The 14,468-nt window shown below is 36.1% G+C and overlaps 3 protein-coding genes across 4 annotated transcripts; all 3 read left to right on the plus strand.

Moving 5' to 3' along the window:
* Window positions 1–944: 944 nt before the first annotated feature.
* On the plus strand, window positions 945–6,276 carry LOC111455582. The gene is made up of 10 exons (XM_023097298.1): window positions 945–1,313; window positions 2,346–2,540; window positions 3,232–3,329; window positions 3,652–3,742; window positions 4,517–4,723; window positions 4,802–5,055; window positions 5,174–5,264; window positions 5,355–5,559; window positions 5,752–5,992; window positions 6,081–6,276. Exons 1-9 carry the CDS (start codon window positions 1,110–1,112, stop codon window positions 5,961–5,963), a joined length of 1,557 nt encoding a protein of 518 aa, XP_022953066.1. The 5' UTR covers window positions 945–1,109; the 3' UTR covers window positions 5,964–5,992; window positions 6,081–6,276.
* A 688-nt stretch (window positions 6,277–6,964) lies between these two features.
* Window positions 6,965–13,659, plus strand: LOC111455577 (probable 2-oxoglutarate-dependent dioxygenase At5g05600). 2 transcript variants are annotated; one of them, XM_023097289.1, is made up of 5 exons: window positions 6,965–7,021; window positions 8,364–8,374; window positions 12,217–12,687; window positions 12,803–13,130; window positions 13,223–13,500. In XM_023097289.1, the coding sequence occupies exons 3-5, from the start codon at window positions 12,224–12,226 to the stop codon at window positions 13,460–13,462; spliced, it is 1,032 nt and encodes a 343-aa protein (XP_022953057.1). In that variant the 5' UTR covers window positions 6,965–7,021; window positions 8,364–8,374; window positions 12,217–12,223; the 3' UTR covers window positions 13,463–13,500. The 2 variants fall into 2 exon arrangements, with proteins under 2 accessions (XP_022953057.1, XP_022953058.1); XM_023097290.1 differs by lacking the exons at window positions 6,965–7,021; window positions 8,364–8,374 and having other exon boundaries at window positions 12,189–12,687; window positions 13,223–13,659.
* LOC111455576 (probable 2-oxoglutarate-dependent dioxygenase At5g05600) lies at window positions 7,008–9,820 on the plus strand. Its single transcript, XM_023097288.1, has 3 exons — window positions 7,008–7,486; window positions 8,271–8,601; window positions 9,451–9,820. The coding sequence occupies exons 1-3, from the start codon at window positions 7,023–7,025 to the stop codon at window positions 9,709–9,711; spliced, it is 1,056 nt and encodes a 351-aa protein (XP_022953056.1). The 5' UTR covers window positions 7,008–7,022; the 3' UTR covers window positions 9,712–9,820.
* Window positions 13,660–14,468: the final 809 nt, after the last annotated feature.

Consider the following 14,468-nt stretch of genomic DNA (forward strand, 5'->3'; position numbering starts at 1 on the left):
CTTAGTTTTAATCAATATAATTTAGCGTTTTTTGCGATCAATTAAAATTTTGATTTAAAAAATAAATCAATTTATTCAAAAATAAATATGTTGGAGGTAAGTTCACCTGACTAATTTAGGAAATAATCATGGGTTTATAATCAAGTGTAATACTATCTCCATTGGAGTGAGACCTTTTGGAGAAGCCCAGAGCAAAACCATAGACGATATCATACCATTGTAGAGAGTTGTGTTCATCTTCTGGCTCTCTTTTTCACATTATTGCTTCTGGCTCGTTCGTTTTAAGAGCGAATACTATTCACAAACTAACATCATGGGTTATATTATGTCAAGCTTTTCGTAGCTATCATATACTATAAATCACTATTATTTGAATGTGTATCGGTTCATTTATGAACCTCTCGTTTTCTCAGGTGTCACTTACGAATGAGAACCAAATCGATCGACTGCTTCTGTAAACCAACTCCAAACCTGTTATATTGCAGGTTCAAAATCTAACCTAACCAATTTGTTGGGACCCAAACTATTTGGATCTAGATTAATATAAAAAATAGTACGATTATTTTAATTTGATTCACGATTAAATCACTTTCTCAAAATAAATTATCTCATAAAAAATGGAAAAATTTTATTATTATTATTATTTTTGTGATAATAATAAGAATATTTTAAAGATTTTATTTATTTTTTATTTTTGTGAGAGGAGATGACTTGTTAAAAGAAGAGAAAATTATATTTAAATAGAGGTGAAAATTCGATTAAAAGAATATGCTATAATAATAATTAAAATAAATAAATAAATAACGGTTGGAATTTTCTTTTTATTAATTTTTTTCCAAATCATTTAAATAAATAAATATATATATATATATATATATATATATATATATATTTAATTTAAAAGGATTATTCTGATAATTGCTTGACTTCGGATACCAAATCTTCCAAAAAGCTTAGCCGAAGATTAATTTGCTCGACGGCGGAAGGGTTCTTGAGATATCTACTCGAATCCCCGTCGTTTGATTTAATTTTCCAAAGATAAACACTTCTTTCTTCCAGACGACTGAGATTTTGGAGAATTTGAGTGAAATCGTTAGGTAGGAGCTACAATGGAGGAAGAGAAGAAGCCACTGAGGGCGGCGACGGAGCCTCCTACCAGCCAAGTTCAAGAGATTGAAGAAGAAAGCGGCGTAAAAGAAGAAGCGCCTTCAAAAAGTAGCGGAGGAGGAGGAGGCGGCTGGGGAGGTTGGGGATTCTCTGCGTTTTCTGTTCTCTCAGATCTCCAGAAGGCCGCCGAAGAGATCTCCCGAAATGTATGTGTATTGTATCTGTTTTCATTACGAGTTCAACGTTTTTTGAGTTTCGCGGTTTGGAATTTCTCATGTTCTGTTATCATGTGGCGGTTTCGCTTCTAATTGAGAGGTTTAAGTACTTTATCTGATTATTAATCTATATTGTGTTCTGTATTGAGGAAATGCTGTTCGTTTTCTGGCATTTTGGCAGCGGTACTGAAATTAGCAATATAAACGATTATGTTTTGGTGTTCATAGTGCAGCAAGGAGCCTTTGATTACCAGCATGTTAATGAAATACCCAATGTTCGATAACTGCCTTTATTAGAATGCTGTCATGGGATCCTTGTTGGATGATGAAAGTCCCGGCTAATTTGGGGAATGATCATGGGTTTATAAGTGAGGAATACTAACTCTAATGATATGAGACCTTTTGGGGAAGCCCAAAGCAAAGCCATGAGAGCTTATGCTCAAAGTGGACAATATCATACCATTGTGGAGAGTCGTATTCGTTTAACTTGATATCAGAGCCATGCCCTAAACTTAGTTGTGCCAATAGATTGGTAAATCCTCAAATATCGAACAAAGAACTCCAAAAGAAAAGGAGTCAAGCTTCCTCGAAGGCAGGAAAAAATGACAAAGACTCCAAAGGAGTCGAGCTTCGATTAAGGGGAGGTGCACTTTGTTTGAGGAGAGGTGTTGGATGATGAAAGTCCCACATCGGCTAATTTAGGGAATGATCATGGGTTTATAAGTGGGGAATACTAACTCTATTGGTATGAGGCCTTTTGGGGATGCCCAAAGCAAAGCCATGAGAGCTTATGCTCAAAGTGGACAAATATCATACCATTGTGGAGAGTCGTGTTCGTCTGACAATCCTTTTTATTTTTGTTGTTATTTATGGTGGAGAACCAATTTTCTATAATAGCCTGTTGAATTTTCTGCGTCCTAAGCAGGGGAAACAATTATCTTATTTTGATGTTTTCTACTGAAGGAGCAAAATATTGGTCACTTACCCTTTTTTTCTGTTTCGTGTGTGTGTGAACAATTGCAGGCTGCTTCCGTTGCACAGACCGCAGCTAAAAGCCTCGTAGACTTGAAAAATGAAGATGAGGATGTGGAGCCTTCCAAGGAGAAAGAAGTAGAAGATTCTGCAGCTGAAAGTGAAAGTGAAGATGAGAATGATAAGCTGCGAAAATCTGCCTTGAATAAATTAGAGAAGGCCAGCGAGGATTCAGTTTTTGGCCAGGCAAGTTGTTTGAGAACAGGGTTACATAATACATAATCTTGTCGTTGATGGATGTCGATCTTGCATTTTCTGTGAATGCTACAATAACTGTATGTGATTTTTCTCTTGCACCCATATTCGTAAGAACAAAGTGGAATTGATGTTAACAACAGTGCGAAAGTCCTCGTAGTTCACTTGCGCACAAACAAAAAGACTCAATACCAAATTGGAGTCGATTCAAGGAAAAGTTAGAGACTAATGTGTTTGATGTCTTGTTTTCCATCCTCAAAGGGTTCCATGATCATATCACACAAGCTAGGTAGCCATGTCATAAATGGCTCAACCCAGCTCCATTTTTTCTAGGTTTTTCCTACATAGAATTTCTTGCTGTCTTCTAGCTTCTAATATCATGTCATGCTTTCTCAAGCCTTCTTTGAAATTTTGTTTTCATTTAATTTCAATATTCCTTTTCTATTTTCCTTACACGCCTACGTTTTATGCTGAGTGTAGATATAGAGAGTAACTGTGAATTAACTCAGTAGTTAATGATTATACTAGTGATTATAAACGAATGCATTGACGATTGTGCATTGTCAGTAAATGACTTTGTGGCACTTGATCCCGATGTGAATAGCTCTCGCAATCTATTCAGGTCTTGAAATTAAGAATTTGGGTTGCCAACTGTCAGTCATCTCTCGTTTCAATATTGCAGGGCTTAAAGGTTCTGGACACTTCTGTGGAGAATATAGCTTCGGGAGCATGGAAAGCCCTGGGAAGTGCATTGAGGGGAGGCAGTGATTTTGTTCACAAGTATGTCTATCTTGTTTAATAGTAGTTTGAAGTTTAAACACATTAGACAACTTAGAAAATGTTTTTCTTCGACGACCATATAATGCCGTATACAGCTTTCCCAGGCTTTGCCCTGAATGGAAAAGGCATATAACTTTGAATTTTTTAAAGTTGTAATGGATTAATTTCTTGGGTTTGATTTGTTTATGACAAAAAGTGAAAGTTCGAATCATGGATATGCCTCTACTGCACTAACACTCCATCATGTCATTGCTTTGTAATTCTTTTCCTTCTTCCCTTTTAATTTTAATGTCCAAGGAAGTAATATTCTATAGTTCCTTAGGCTTGAGAATTCAGCTGCAAATATTGCAGAAACCATTCAACATCAAGGAATACCAGCAGCAGCTGGTTCTGTTGCACCAGCATTGTTGGAGGTGTGTATTCCTTATCGTTTTTCTTATCGATTTTTTTAGTAGGAAATTATTATAATTTCCTTGATGGTAGGGTATCAATAAAAAACTTAGCAGGCAGAGAGGTGGTCCAGCTACAAGGGCTGTTAAGAACAAGTCTAATGGGATTAATCTAACTACTTAAAATTTTCCCGTCTCAAACAATGCTCATTCTTAATTTATCAATTGATACGTTGACTACTTGTAAAATAGTAGCATGAATTTAAAGTATAGTTCATCGGCAAACTGAACTTATAGCATCATGATTCATAGGTCCAGAGTTCTATTTATATTACTATTGAATAAACATTTTTCTCTACTTAGACATTTCTTGAATCATTAGGCTATAGAGAGTAACATGGTTAAGACATTATACTATCAACCTTAAGGTTAGATGTTCAAATCCCTAAAAAAACCATTAAACTCACATAGGAATAGGATAAGATTTTGGAAGCAAAAAATTGTTTATTTATCTTAAGAAAGAAAGAGAAAATAAAGCCTTTGATTTATTCTTTTCCCCTGTAGGCCAAAGTACAAGTAATATAAAAGTTAGCTTAGCTAAATAAGTGCATGTTATAACATAACCAAAGAGAAGCTTCAAAAATCATTTTCCTCCCTTTACACTCACTATCATAATTTTTGTTCATAAAAAATTTTCTATTTTCTCCAATTAAATCTCCCGAGAAATAGCTAAACCGAATTCTCTTAAATCTTGTGCTCTATGATTTTCCATATGATCTGAGATTTTATTTGTTACAGAAAGGGAAGGCTCTCACAACAAAGGGAATGGAAGTTCTTGAGCTTGTTGGAAGGGAAACCATGGATTTACTGATTACAGAGACTGGCATTGAAGTTGAGAAGACCTCTAACGAAGGCGAACCACAAGCCAAGGAGGATCAATTAGAAGACGATGAAGTGACATTTGATCGCTGCTTTTATATATATGGAGGTCCAGAACAGTTAGAGGTCACTTTCTAATCTAGGAAGTTGAATTGTTATATTAGGATGCTACTCTATCAAATCATTACAGTTTCTTTTTTGCAGGAGTTGGAGGCCCTGTCCAACCACTATACTTTATTATATAACCGAAGGAAAGGAAAATTATCTCAGGACCAGAAATCTATGTATGATGGAAAGCTTAAACAGGTCCAACAAGTTTTCAGTTTGAGTAATGAAATGGAAGGAAACAGTTTAACATTAGAAAAAGGTAAAAAGTTGGAAGTTGGAGAAGAGGGAAATGATGAGATGAAGAGTTTATATGATTCTAGTGTCAGCAAGGCTGCTGAAATGGCCGCAGGGTAAAATTTTCCTTGAAATGCTTATGCTGAATTCTTGTTTCACATTGATTGTACTGAATGAAGTTCATGTTGCACTCGTGTCGTGTGCAATGCCTTGATGCTTTTTCGTCACTTGCAGGTTTGGAAGTTCCATAACCGAACTCGCTGTTCCTGAAATAATGCAAAGGACTGTCGACAGATTAGAATCGCTCCATTCGGAAGGAGTCCATGTGAGGGATATACACTTCATTTTTATTTTCTTTTAAAGTATATGGGACTGTTAGTAAGCATTCCAGCTGACATTATATTTGCATTTGCAGAGACTCTCAGAAATGTGTTATTTTGCTGTGTCTCAATTGCTGATGCTTGGAAAATCCATTATAACAAATGCTAACAAAGTTGAGGATGACGATGACGTAAAAATCCAATGGCCCGAAGATTCTGTTGAAAAAGCTGAAATCATTAGATTAAAGGCTCTATACATGACAGGATATATAGATTCACTATCCAATAGCTTCATTACAGGTCGGCCTTCTTTTCATCATCCTTTTTAATTCTGATATTACTATCCCTTCTATTTTGCTAATATGACATAATCTTTCTCGACTAATTCTCATTATATTCTGCTCTTATTTTGCTTTTTCAACTTGCCTTTCATATTAATTCTAGTCTGGCTTGATTAGTATACACAATCTGAATCTCGATTGCTCTGTTCAGGCCTTTCGGACGTGTCGAAAGCGTATCAAGCTGCCATGAGCGCTGCTCCAGCCAATTCTCTCAAAGGTCCTCTGCAAACATCAGTACAAGACAAGGCCGATGCCTTCTCCGAGCATCTTCGTGCCGATCAAACCACAGCTTTCTGCAAAATCCAGGACGGGCTTCAATACTTGTCGTATCTTGTTCTCTCAACCTCAATGCCATCTGCTTGAAGAATCAGAGACCACCCCAAAACATAAACGTGAGCACTTCCTCCCCTAGTTTTGCTGTAAATAGTTGCAAGCCAGATTGAGTTTGATCCCTCCATGCTTACCTTGAGCTTTGTGCAGCGGTATCGGCATGGAAACTCATGAATTTGGAGCAAAGGTTTTTTCTATTTGATCCAAGTTTGCTGGTATGTTTTTAAGATCTTTAGTTTAGCAACTCTTTCAATATTATTGTGGAAGATTGTCATGGGAAATCAAAACAATCATTACAGGTCTGCCTTGTTTAAAATACATCAAAAAATGAAATTAATGCTTCTAACTTTAGGGTTACTAAATTCATTTTAGAATTGTGATAGAGTTACAGTGTCTACCAAGAAAAAAACGGATCTGTTTATGTCGGTTCTGACCTGAACTCAACATTGAACCAGCAACGTTTCGATGTTGAAAATAGTTTCAAATGTTTCATCGTACTTTGTTTCATTTCATCTCATTTCATCGCACTCTTTAAATGTCAAATTTTAGTCTTTCTACTTTCAATAAATCTTAAAAATAGTCTGGAGGTGTTAGTGTTAGTTTCCGGTTAAATCAACCGTTTATTAGTATTCCTTTTATAAATTTCGAAAATTTCTTGACTATTGTTATTATTATTTAGCCAATTTCAAAAAAAAAAATTGAAAATAACAAATCCGAAAAAGTACAATCAATCCTAAAAAAGGAATACCAAATTCGTGAGTTGAGTTGAGTTGGGTTGAACTAAAATAGCTTTTAGACTAAATTCAATAAGTTGAGTCGGGTTGAATTAAAATAGCTTTTAGATTATATCCAATTGGGTGGGCATTAACCAATTATTTAATTGGTTATTGAAATAACAGGTAACAATTATTAAAATAGGTGGAGATAGGAACGGAAAATATATTTAAAAAAAAAAAATCAAAACTAAGAATAAATAAAATAAAATAAAATAACCAAAACTGCACATTCTCCACTGTTCCACCACATTCATCTCTCCTGAAAATCCCCCAATAAGAACACTCCCAAAATCTCTTTCTCCAAATTCCATCCCCAATGGACGATTTCGATCAAGCCTTCATCCAAGCCCCCGAGCACCGCCCCAAGCTCTCCGACGCCGAAGCCGACGGCATCCCCACCGTCGACCTCTCTCCGATCTTCAACTCCCCCGACGGTACCTTCCCCGATGATTTGGTCCGACAAATCGCCTCTGCTTCTGCAGACTGGGGATTCTTTTTTGTGGTCAACCACGGCGTCCCCCCCGAGAAGCAGCGCCGGATCGAGGCCGCTGCCCGGGAGTTTTTCGGGCAGAGTTTGGAAGAGAAGAGGAAAGTGAGGAGAGATGAAGGGGTAGTGACCGGCTACTCTAATACGGAGCTCACCAAGAATGTCAGAGATTGGAAGGAGGTGTTTGATTTCGTTGTGGCGGATCCCACCGTCGTTCCGGCGTCGCCGGAGCCTGATGATGACCAGTTGGCTAAGTGGACCAATAGATGGCCGGAATACCTGCCGGAATTCAGGTAACCTCCCTAAAATCTTTAAGCTATCGTGATTTTGCTTTTAGTTTCCCAAGAAGCCTCCGTACCAATGAAGATGTATTTCTTACTTATAAATCAGCGATCATCCCATTAATTAGTTGATGTGAGACTCCCTCTCAACGATTCTGTTCTAGTTGATGTGAGACTCCCTCTCAACGATTCTCTCTTCGAACAAAGTACATCATAGAGCTTCCCCTGAGGTTTATAGAGCCCTCGAACAACCTTTTTCCCTAATCGATGCTCAACTCCTTTCTCTGGAATCCTCGAACAAAGTACCCAATTTGTTCGACACTTGAGTCACTTTTAACTACACTTTCGAGGCTCACAAAGAGCTAAGTACATCATAGAGCTTCCTTGAAGGCTCAATCGAGGTTTGACTCCTTTCTCTGGAGCCCTCAAACAAAGTACACAATTTATTCGACACTTCAATCACTTTTAACTACACTTCGAGACTCATAACTTCTTTGTTCACATTTGAGGATTCTATTGGCATGACCAAATCATGGATATGGCTCTGATACTATGTTAGAAACCACGACTTTTCACAATGGTATGATATTGTCCAATTTATACGTAAGCTCTCATGATTTTGCTTTTGGTTCTTATACTACTACAGATCTATTCCTTACTTATAAATTCATGATTGTCCCTTAAGTAGCCAACGTCTCGAACACGCCTGATTTATGAATTGTAAATTTAAATATTTTCTTTAAAAGATAAAAAAAAAAAATTAAAAATTATGAAATTAATGGATGTAATTGAATAGGAAGGCTTGCGAGGAATATGTTGAAGAACTGGAAAAGCTTGGCCACAAATTAATGGAATTGCTCGCCGTTAGCTTGGGATTACCGGCGGAGAGATTTCGAGATTATTTCAAAGAGACGACGAGTTTTGGGAGACTGAATCATTATCCGCCGTGCCCGTCGCCGGAGCTAGCTCTCGGCGTCGGCCGCCATAAGGACCCTGGCGTCTTGACGGTGCTTGCCCAAGACGACGACGTGGAAGGGCTGGAAGTGAAAAGGAAGAGAGATGGAGAGTGGATTCGGGTCAAACCCGTACCCGATTCGTACGTTGTCAATGTCGGAGAAATTACTCAGGTACATAGTTTTCTAATTGGTTGATATTAGTTTCTAATTACTTCCTAAATATACAAAATTAAAAGAGAATTTAAAACTCATGTCGGTTCGAGAGGGAAACGAAACATTCTTTGTAAGGGTGTGGAAACCTCTCTCTCATAGACGTGTTTTAAAACCGTGAGGTCGAGGGCTAAAACGGATAATATTTGTTAGTTGTGGGCTTGAGCTATTACAAATGGTATCGGGTCAGACATCAGGTGGTGTTCTAGCAAGGACGTCCAGGGTGGGTTAGAGAGGGAAACGAAACTTTCCTTACAAGGGTTGTGGACTTTTTTTTTTATAACCGTTAGATCCCGCAAGAGATGTGGGTTAGTGAGGGAAACTAGCACGTTCCTTCCTTATAAGGGGATGTGAGTTAGAGAGGGAAACTAAGCACGTTCCTTGTAAGGGCGTAGAAACCTTTCCCTAGTAGACGTGTTTTAAAACCACGAGACCGAGGGCTAAAGTAGACAATATCTACTAGCGGTGGGTTTGGGCCGTTACAAAATCAAACTCGAACTGGGCTTGGACTCTTTACAAAGTCAAACATGAATTCAAAGTTCAAGGTCAAACCGATCATTTTTGAAACCTCGTTGACTAGATTAGAAACTAAATTCATATATCAATAATAAAAAATGACAGTTCTAACCATCTGAGTACGGAATAAAAACTAGGTTCAAATTTAACCGACCAAAAATGTATTTATTCTAGAAGTTTTTTTTAATTGAACTGAAACTATCGACTTTTGAGATAATAACCAATGTCTCATTCATTAAATTATGTTCGAGTTTATTTATATTTCAACTTTTCGAAACGTCCTTTACCTTATAGGCTTGGAGCAATGAGAGGTACGAGAGCGTGGAGCATAGAGCTATGGTTAACCACAAAAGGGAAAGATATTCCATTGCCTTCTTCTTCAACCCATCTCACTCCACCATTGTCGAGCCTTTGAAAGAACTCATCGATCCCGAAAACCCTCCCAAATACAAATCTTACTCATGGGGAAAGTACCTTTCGAATAGAATGCTCAGTAACTTTAAGAAACTGAATGTCGACAACATTCAAGTTTCTCACTTTAAGATCTCCAACTAGCTTATATATTCGGTGATTCTTTGTTTTAGTCACTTTATTAGGATCCGTTTGGTTTAAGTTTTGATTGGATGTTCGTGGATAATATAAATAGTTCATGTTATTGGAAATACTCTATGTTTGATGTAATTATATAATTAATGTATCTAAGGAAAATAACCACGAGGCTACTTGAGGATCGCCCTCGACTTGCCCGCCTTATGAATCGATCTCCAAGATTCAGATACCATCGGATCCATTTCCCAATACTTCCAACCTCTGGTTGAGTTCATGACGGCTCTGCCTCAGCAGCAAAAGGTGATCCTCGATGGATTGGCCGTCACGAAAGACTATTAGTTACTATAAGACTATTAGTTTGCGGGTTTCAAAATAAATAGTTATAATCTCGAGTCGATATCGATTCGATTTTCAAAATTTCAAAAGTAACAATTTTGGGTTGGTTATCAGACATTGGATCGCCCCCAAAAGACATATTTGGAATAAAGTAGAAGGACTAATTTTCCAAAAAACAATGATTAAAATAGTTGAATTTAAAATGTCGGGGATCAAATAGATACCAACTTCGAACAAATTGTGTTTTGATTAACAAAAGCGTGTTAAAATTTTTAATTATTCGGATACAATCTTAAATAAAATATATTAGAAGTTCACAGACAAGAACTCAATCTATAGTTATTTAAAAAAAAAAAAATCAGGAGCGAAAATTCTAACATATTAACATAGTTCAACATTATCATAAAACTAAAAGACAATTAAATATCGATATTTTTTTAAAATTTGTTAAAGTAATCCAAATATATAAGATAGATCATGAAATTAAATAAATAATAAAAATGATTAGTTTAAAAATATCGTATATAACAACATTAAAAAATATATATATAAAAATATATTTTAATGGAAAGATGAACTTATCTCGAACTCTTAAACTATTAAAAAAAAATAAAAATATATATAAATTGGGATATAATAATGTTGCAATAAATTAGATAATAAATACATTAGACTGGCCAAAGTACCATGCACATTCATAATTTAGGATTTTTAATATGGTTTATATATTTTTATTTGGCTTGGGTCGCTCGGGTCAACTCGAGGATTTTGTCCCATGAACCCGAAACCAAACTGATTCAATTCGGGTTCAAAAAAATGAACCCAACCCTATCCAAAATGTTAATCCAACTCAACCCAACCCTTATAGTTCGGGTTAAGTTGATCCAAGTTGTCGGGTTGAATGTATACCCCTAGTTGTCGATACGTTAAATTACATTTTTAAAATAATGGATTTGAGAATCATCAATTAGATTTTCTTTTTTTTTGTTGGGCTTAAAATTACTTTTCTTTTTTGTTTTTTTTCCTTTTTTAGACAGCCACTTATGGGATAACATTATTTTATTATTATTATTTGTCTTTTTTTCATTTTAATTTCTCAACTTTTGTAAATTTTAAATTGTAAAGGCAAGCTTTAATCCGACCGAAATGACATTTATTTTTAAAATAAAATAATAATAATAATAAATAAATAAATAAATAAAAAGTAAAATTAACAGTACAACATTTGTTTTGCATTGAATGCACAAGATCCAATCTTGATAGGAATCTTATCTGCTTCAATACTTTTAAATTTATTATTCATTTAAATTTCAACATAAAGTTATATTTTATAATATGAAAGATCGTGACACTCGAGTAAAAGAGAGGTACGTGAATGAACCGAACTACCTCTCAATAGAAACGATTATAACGATGAGATAACTAAGAAGTGCGCATTCCTTTTCGGTAGCTCAATTATAAGAACTTTATAATTAAAATGTGCTTTGCTTAGTCTGTGAGGACAGTCTTTACTCTTCAAACCACCGCATCGCAGGGGATGTGGTGTTGAACTTTCAATAATACTATTAAATTATAAAAAAAAAACATTTACCGTTAATATTTATTTGAAAAATACTTTTGATCTTCTAAAAGGGTTTAAAAATTACTGTTAATTTCATTAATATTTTAAAATTTTCAGTAAATACTATTTTAAAAACTTGAATTTATTTCAAATTTTCAAAAAATAAAAAAGACAGTTTTGGTCGGTAGATTGACGGTAAATTTATTTATTTTCTTACTTTTTCACCTTTTGATCTATGTTATTATTAACGTTTTCATTTATATATTGACGACGTTGTTAAAAACGTAAAAAATATTAATACCCTTGAATTTAAAAAAAAAATAGAGATAATTAACGTCACTCTATTGGTGATAACTATTTTTTTTCAATTTTTTTTAAAGGTAAGGATGTTAATGTTATTTTTAAAATTTTAAGAATTTTTTTAAATTTTTTTATAAAATTAGAAAGATATTAAGGGTATTTTTAAAATAAATTATTAATTATTTTTATCAATTTTAAAATTTTAATGGTATTTTTTTATTGATTTAGGGTTTATTAATTTAAAGGACACTTCATGATCTATCTATAAAATTGTAACCATAGAGAGAATTCCTCCGGCAACCAAACTGCACCGATTCCGCCATGAAGGAGTTTGATCAGGCCTTCATCCAAGCCCCGGAGCACCGCCCCAATCTCTCCGCCGTTGAATCCGACGGCATCCCCACCATCGACCTCTCTCCGATCTTCAACTCCCCCGACGGTACCTTCCCCGACGATTTGGTCCGACAAATCGCCTCCGCTTCCATAGACTGGGGATTCTTTCTTGTGGTCAACCACGGCGTCCCCGCCGGGAAGCGGCGGCGGATGGAGGCCGCTTCTCGGGAGTTTTTCGGGCGGAGTTTGGAAGAGAAGAGAACAGTGATGAAAGTGGAAGGGGTGATTACTGGCTATTCCGATATGGAACTCACCAAGAATGTTAGAGATTGGAAGGAGGTCTTCGATTTCATTGTGGCTGATCCCACCGTCGTCCCCATGTCGCCCGAGCCTAATGATCACCGGTTGACTCATTGGACCAATCGATGGCCGACATTCCTGCCGGAATTCAGGTAACCGGGGTAAAACCCTAATGGTCACCGAGTCAATTATTAATGAAACTTTTGAAAATTCAAAAGTATTAAATTTATAATTTAACTGTCGTGGTGGTCTGACATGATTGAGTAGAGAGGCTGGTAATGAATATGCCGAAGAATTAGAGAAACTTGGCCACAAGTTAGTAGAACTGATCGCGGTTAGCTTGGGATTACCGGCACAAAGGTTTCGAGATTATTTCAAGGAGAAAACAAGTATGGTGAGACTGAATCATTATCCTCCATGCTCGTTGCCAGAAATGGCTCTCGGTGTGGGTCGTCACAATGACCCCGGCGTCTTAACGATGCTTGCCCAAGACGATGTCGGAGGGCTAGAAGTGAAAAGGAAAAGAGATGGAGAGTGGATTCGGGTCAAACCCATACTCGATTCTTACGTCGTCAATGTTGGCAATGTTACTCAGGTATATAGTAGAGCTCGTTGTTGATCAACTTAAATGATCAACTTAAATAATTGAACTATCCTTTGGTTTTTGAAACGTTCTTCAACGTATAGGTTTGGAGCAATGAGAGGTACGAGAGCGTGGAGCATAGGGTTATGGTAAACGACAAAAAGGAAAGATATTCCATTGCGTTCTTCTTCAACCCATCTCATTCCACCATTGTTGAACCTTTGGAAGAACTCATCGATCCCGAAAACCCTCCGAAATACAAATCGTACTTATGGGGGAAGCTTCTTTTTAATAAATGTGCAAGGCTTTCAAGAGACTTAAAGCTGCAATATTCAAGTCTCTAAAGTTAAGATCTCCCGCTAGCTTGTATGTTAAATGAGTCGTCGTTTATGCTACTCTATCACGAGCCGTTTGGTTTAGGGGTTCGATTGGCTGCTTGTGGATAACGTGTATGTTTGGTTGAATAACATTATTGGGAAGATCATATGCTGTGTGTGTTTATATAATTAATGTACGTTTGAAAAACTATAGGTTTCGAGAAGGTGTCGTGTGATTTTTAAGTATTGTTGTAGTGTGTATTTGTATATTATAAAATAATATTATTAATCCCGAAAACCCTCCCAAATACAAATCTTACTTATGGGGGAAGTACCCTTCGAATAGAATGCTCAGTAACTTTAAGCAACTGAATGCCGACAACATTCAAATTTCTCACTTTAAGATCTCCAACTAGCTCGTACATTCGATGATTCTTAGGACCCATTGTTGAAATATCATCACTAGCTCAATAGAGTCAAGCCCAATTATTGTACGAGCCCAATATATTTATTTTAGTCCAATAGAGTCAAGCCCAATTATTGTACGAGCCCAATATATTTATTTTAGTAGAGATTTTAGGAGAAAGAGATTCAGATGTTTTACGAGAAAGATCCAGATTTGTTAGGTAGGAGAAAGAGATGAGAAAGAGATTTAGACGTTGATTGAGATTTGTTAGGTCTAGATTCAAATCTGGTAGGTTTAGATTTAGATGGGTTAAATATAGATTGTTTAGCCTCAGTATAAATACCCTCCACCCTACCAGATTTGTTAGGTAGGAGAAAGAGATTTAGATGTTGATTGAGATTTGTTAGGTCTAGATTCAAATCTGGTAGGTTTAGATTTAGATGGGTTAAATATAGATTGTTTAGCCTCAGTATAAATACCCTCCACCCTACCTAGGTTATTCATCCAAGAAATCCAAAAACCTGGTAGGTTTAGATTTAGATGGGTTAAATATAGATTGTTTAGCCTCAGTATAAATACCCCTCCACCCTACCTAGGTTATTCATCCAAGAAATCCAAAAACAATAA

This window comes from Cucurbita moschata, unplaced genomic scaffold, assembly GCF_002738365.1.
Source record: "Cucurbita moschata cultivar Rifu unplaced genomic scaffold, Cmos_1.0 Cmo_Scf00017, whole genome shotgun sequence".
NCBI lineage: Eukaryota > Viridiplantae > Streptophyta > Magnoliopsida > Cucurbitales > Cucurbitaceae > Cucurbita > Cucurbita moschata.

Excerpts from the sequence above, each read along its gene's own strand:
- LOC111455582 (XM_023097298.1), top strand. The coding sequence starts at position 1,110 with ATGGAGGAAGAGAAGAAGCCACTGAGGGCGGCGACGGAGCCTCCTACC. Across the intron at positions 5,265-5,354 it reads TCCATTCGGAAGGAGTCCAT|AGACTCTCAGAAATGTGTTA; the intron begins GTGAGGGATATA and ends TTGCATTTGCAG. Across the intron at positions 5,560-5,751 it reads ATCCAATAGCTTCATTACAG|GCCTTTCGGACGTGTCGAAA; the intron begins GTCGGCCTTCTT and ends TGCTCTGTTCAG.
- LOC111455576 (XM_023097288.1), top strand. The coding sequence starts at position 7,023 with ATGGACGATTTCGATCAAGCCTTCATCCAAGCCCCCGAGCACCGCCCC. Across the intron at positions 7,487-8,270 it reads GAATACCTGCCGGAATTCAG|GAAGGCTTGCGAGGAATATG; the intron begins GTAACCTCCCTA and ends GTAATTGAATAG. Across the intron at positions 8,602-9,450 it reads ATGTCGGAGAAATTACTCAG|GCTTGGAGCAATGAGAGGTA; the intron begins GTACATAGTTTT and ends TTTACCTTATAG.
- LOC111455577 (XM_023097289.1), top strand. The coding sequence starts at position 12,224 with ATGAAGGAGTTTGATCAGGCCTTCATCCAAGCCCCGGAGCACCGCCCC. Across the intron at positions 12,688-12,802 it reads ACATTCCTGCCGGAATTCAG|AGAGGCTGGTAATGAATATG; the intron begins GTAACCGGGGTA and ends ATGATTGAGTAG. Across the intron at positions 13,131-13,222 it reads ATGTTGGCAATGTTACTCAG|GTTTGGAGCAATGAGAGGTA; the intron begins GTATATAGTAGA and ends TTCAACGTATAG.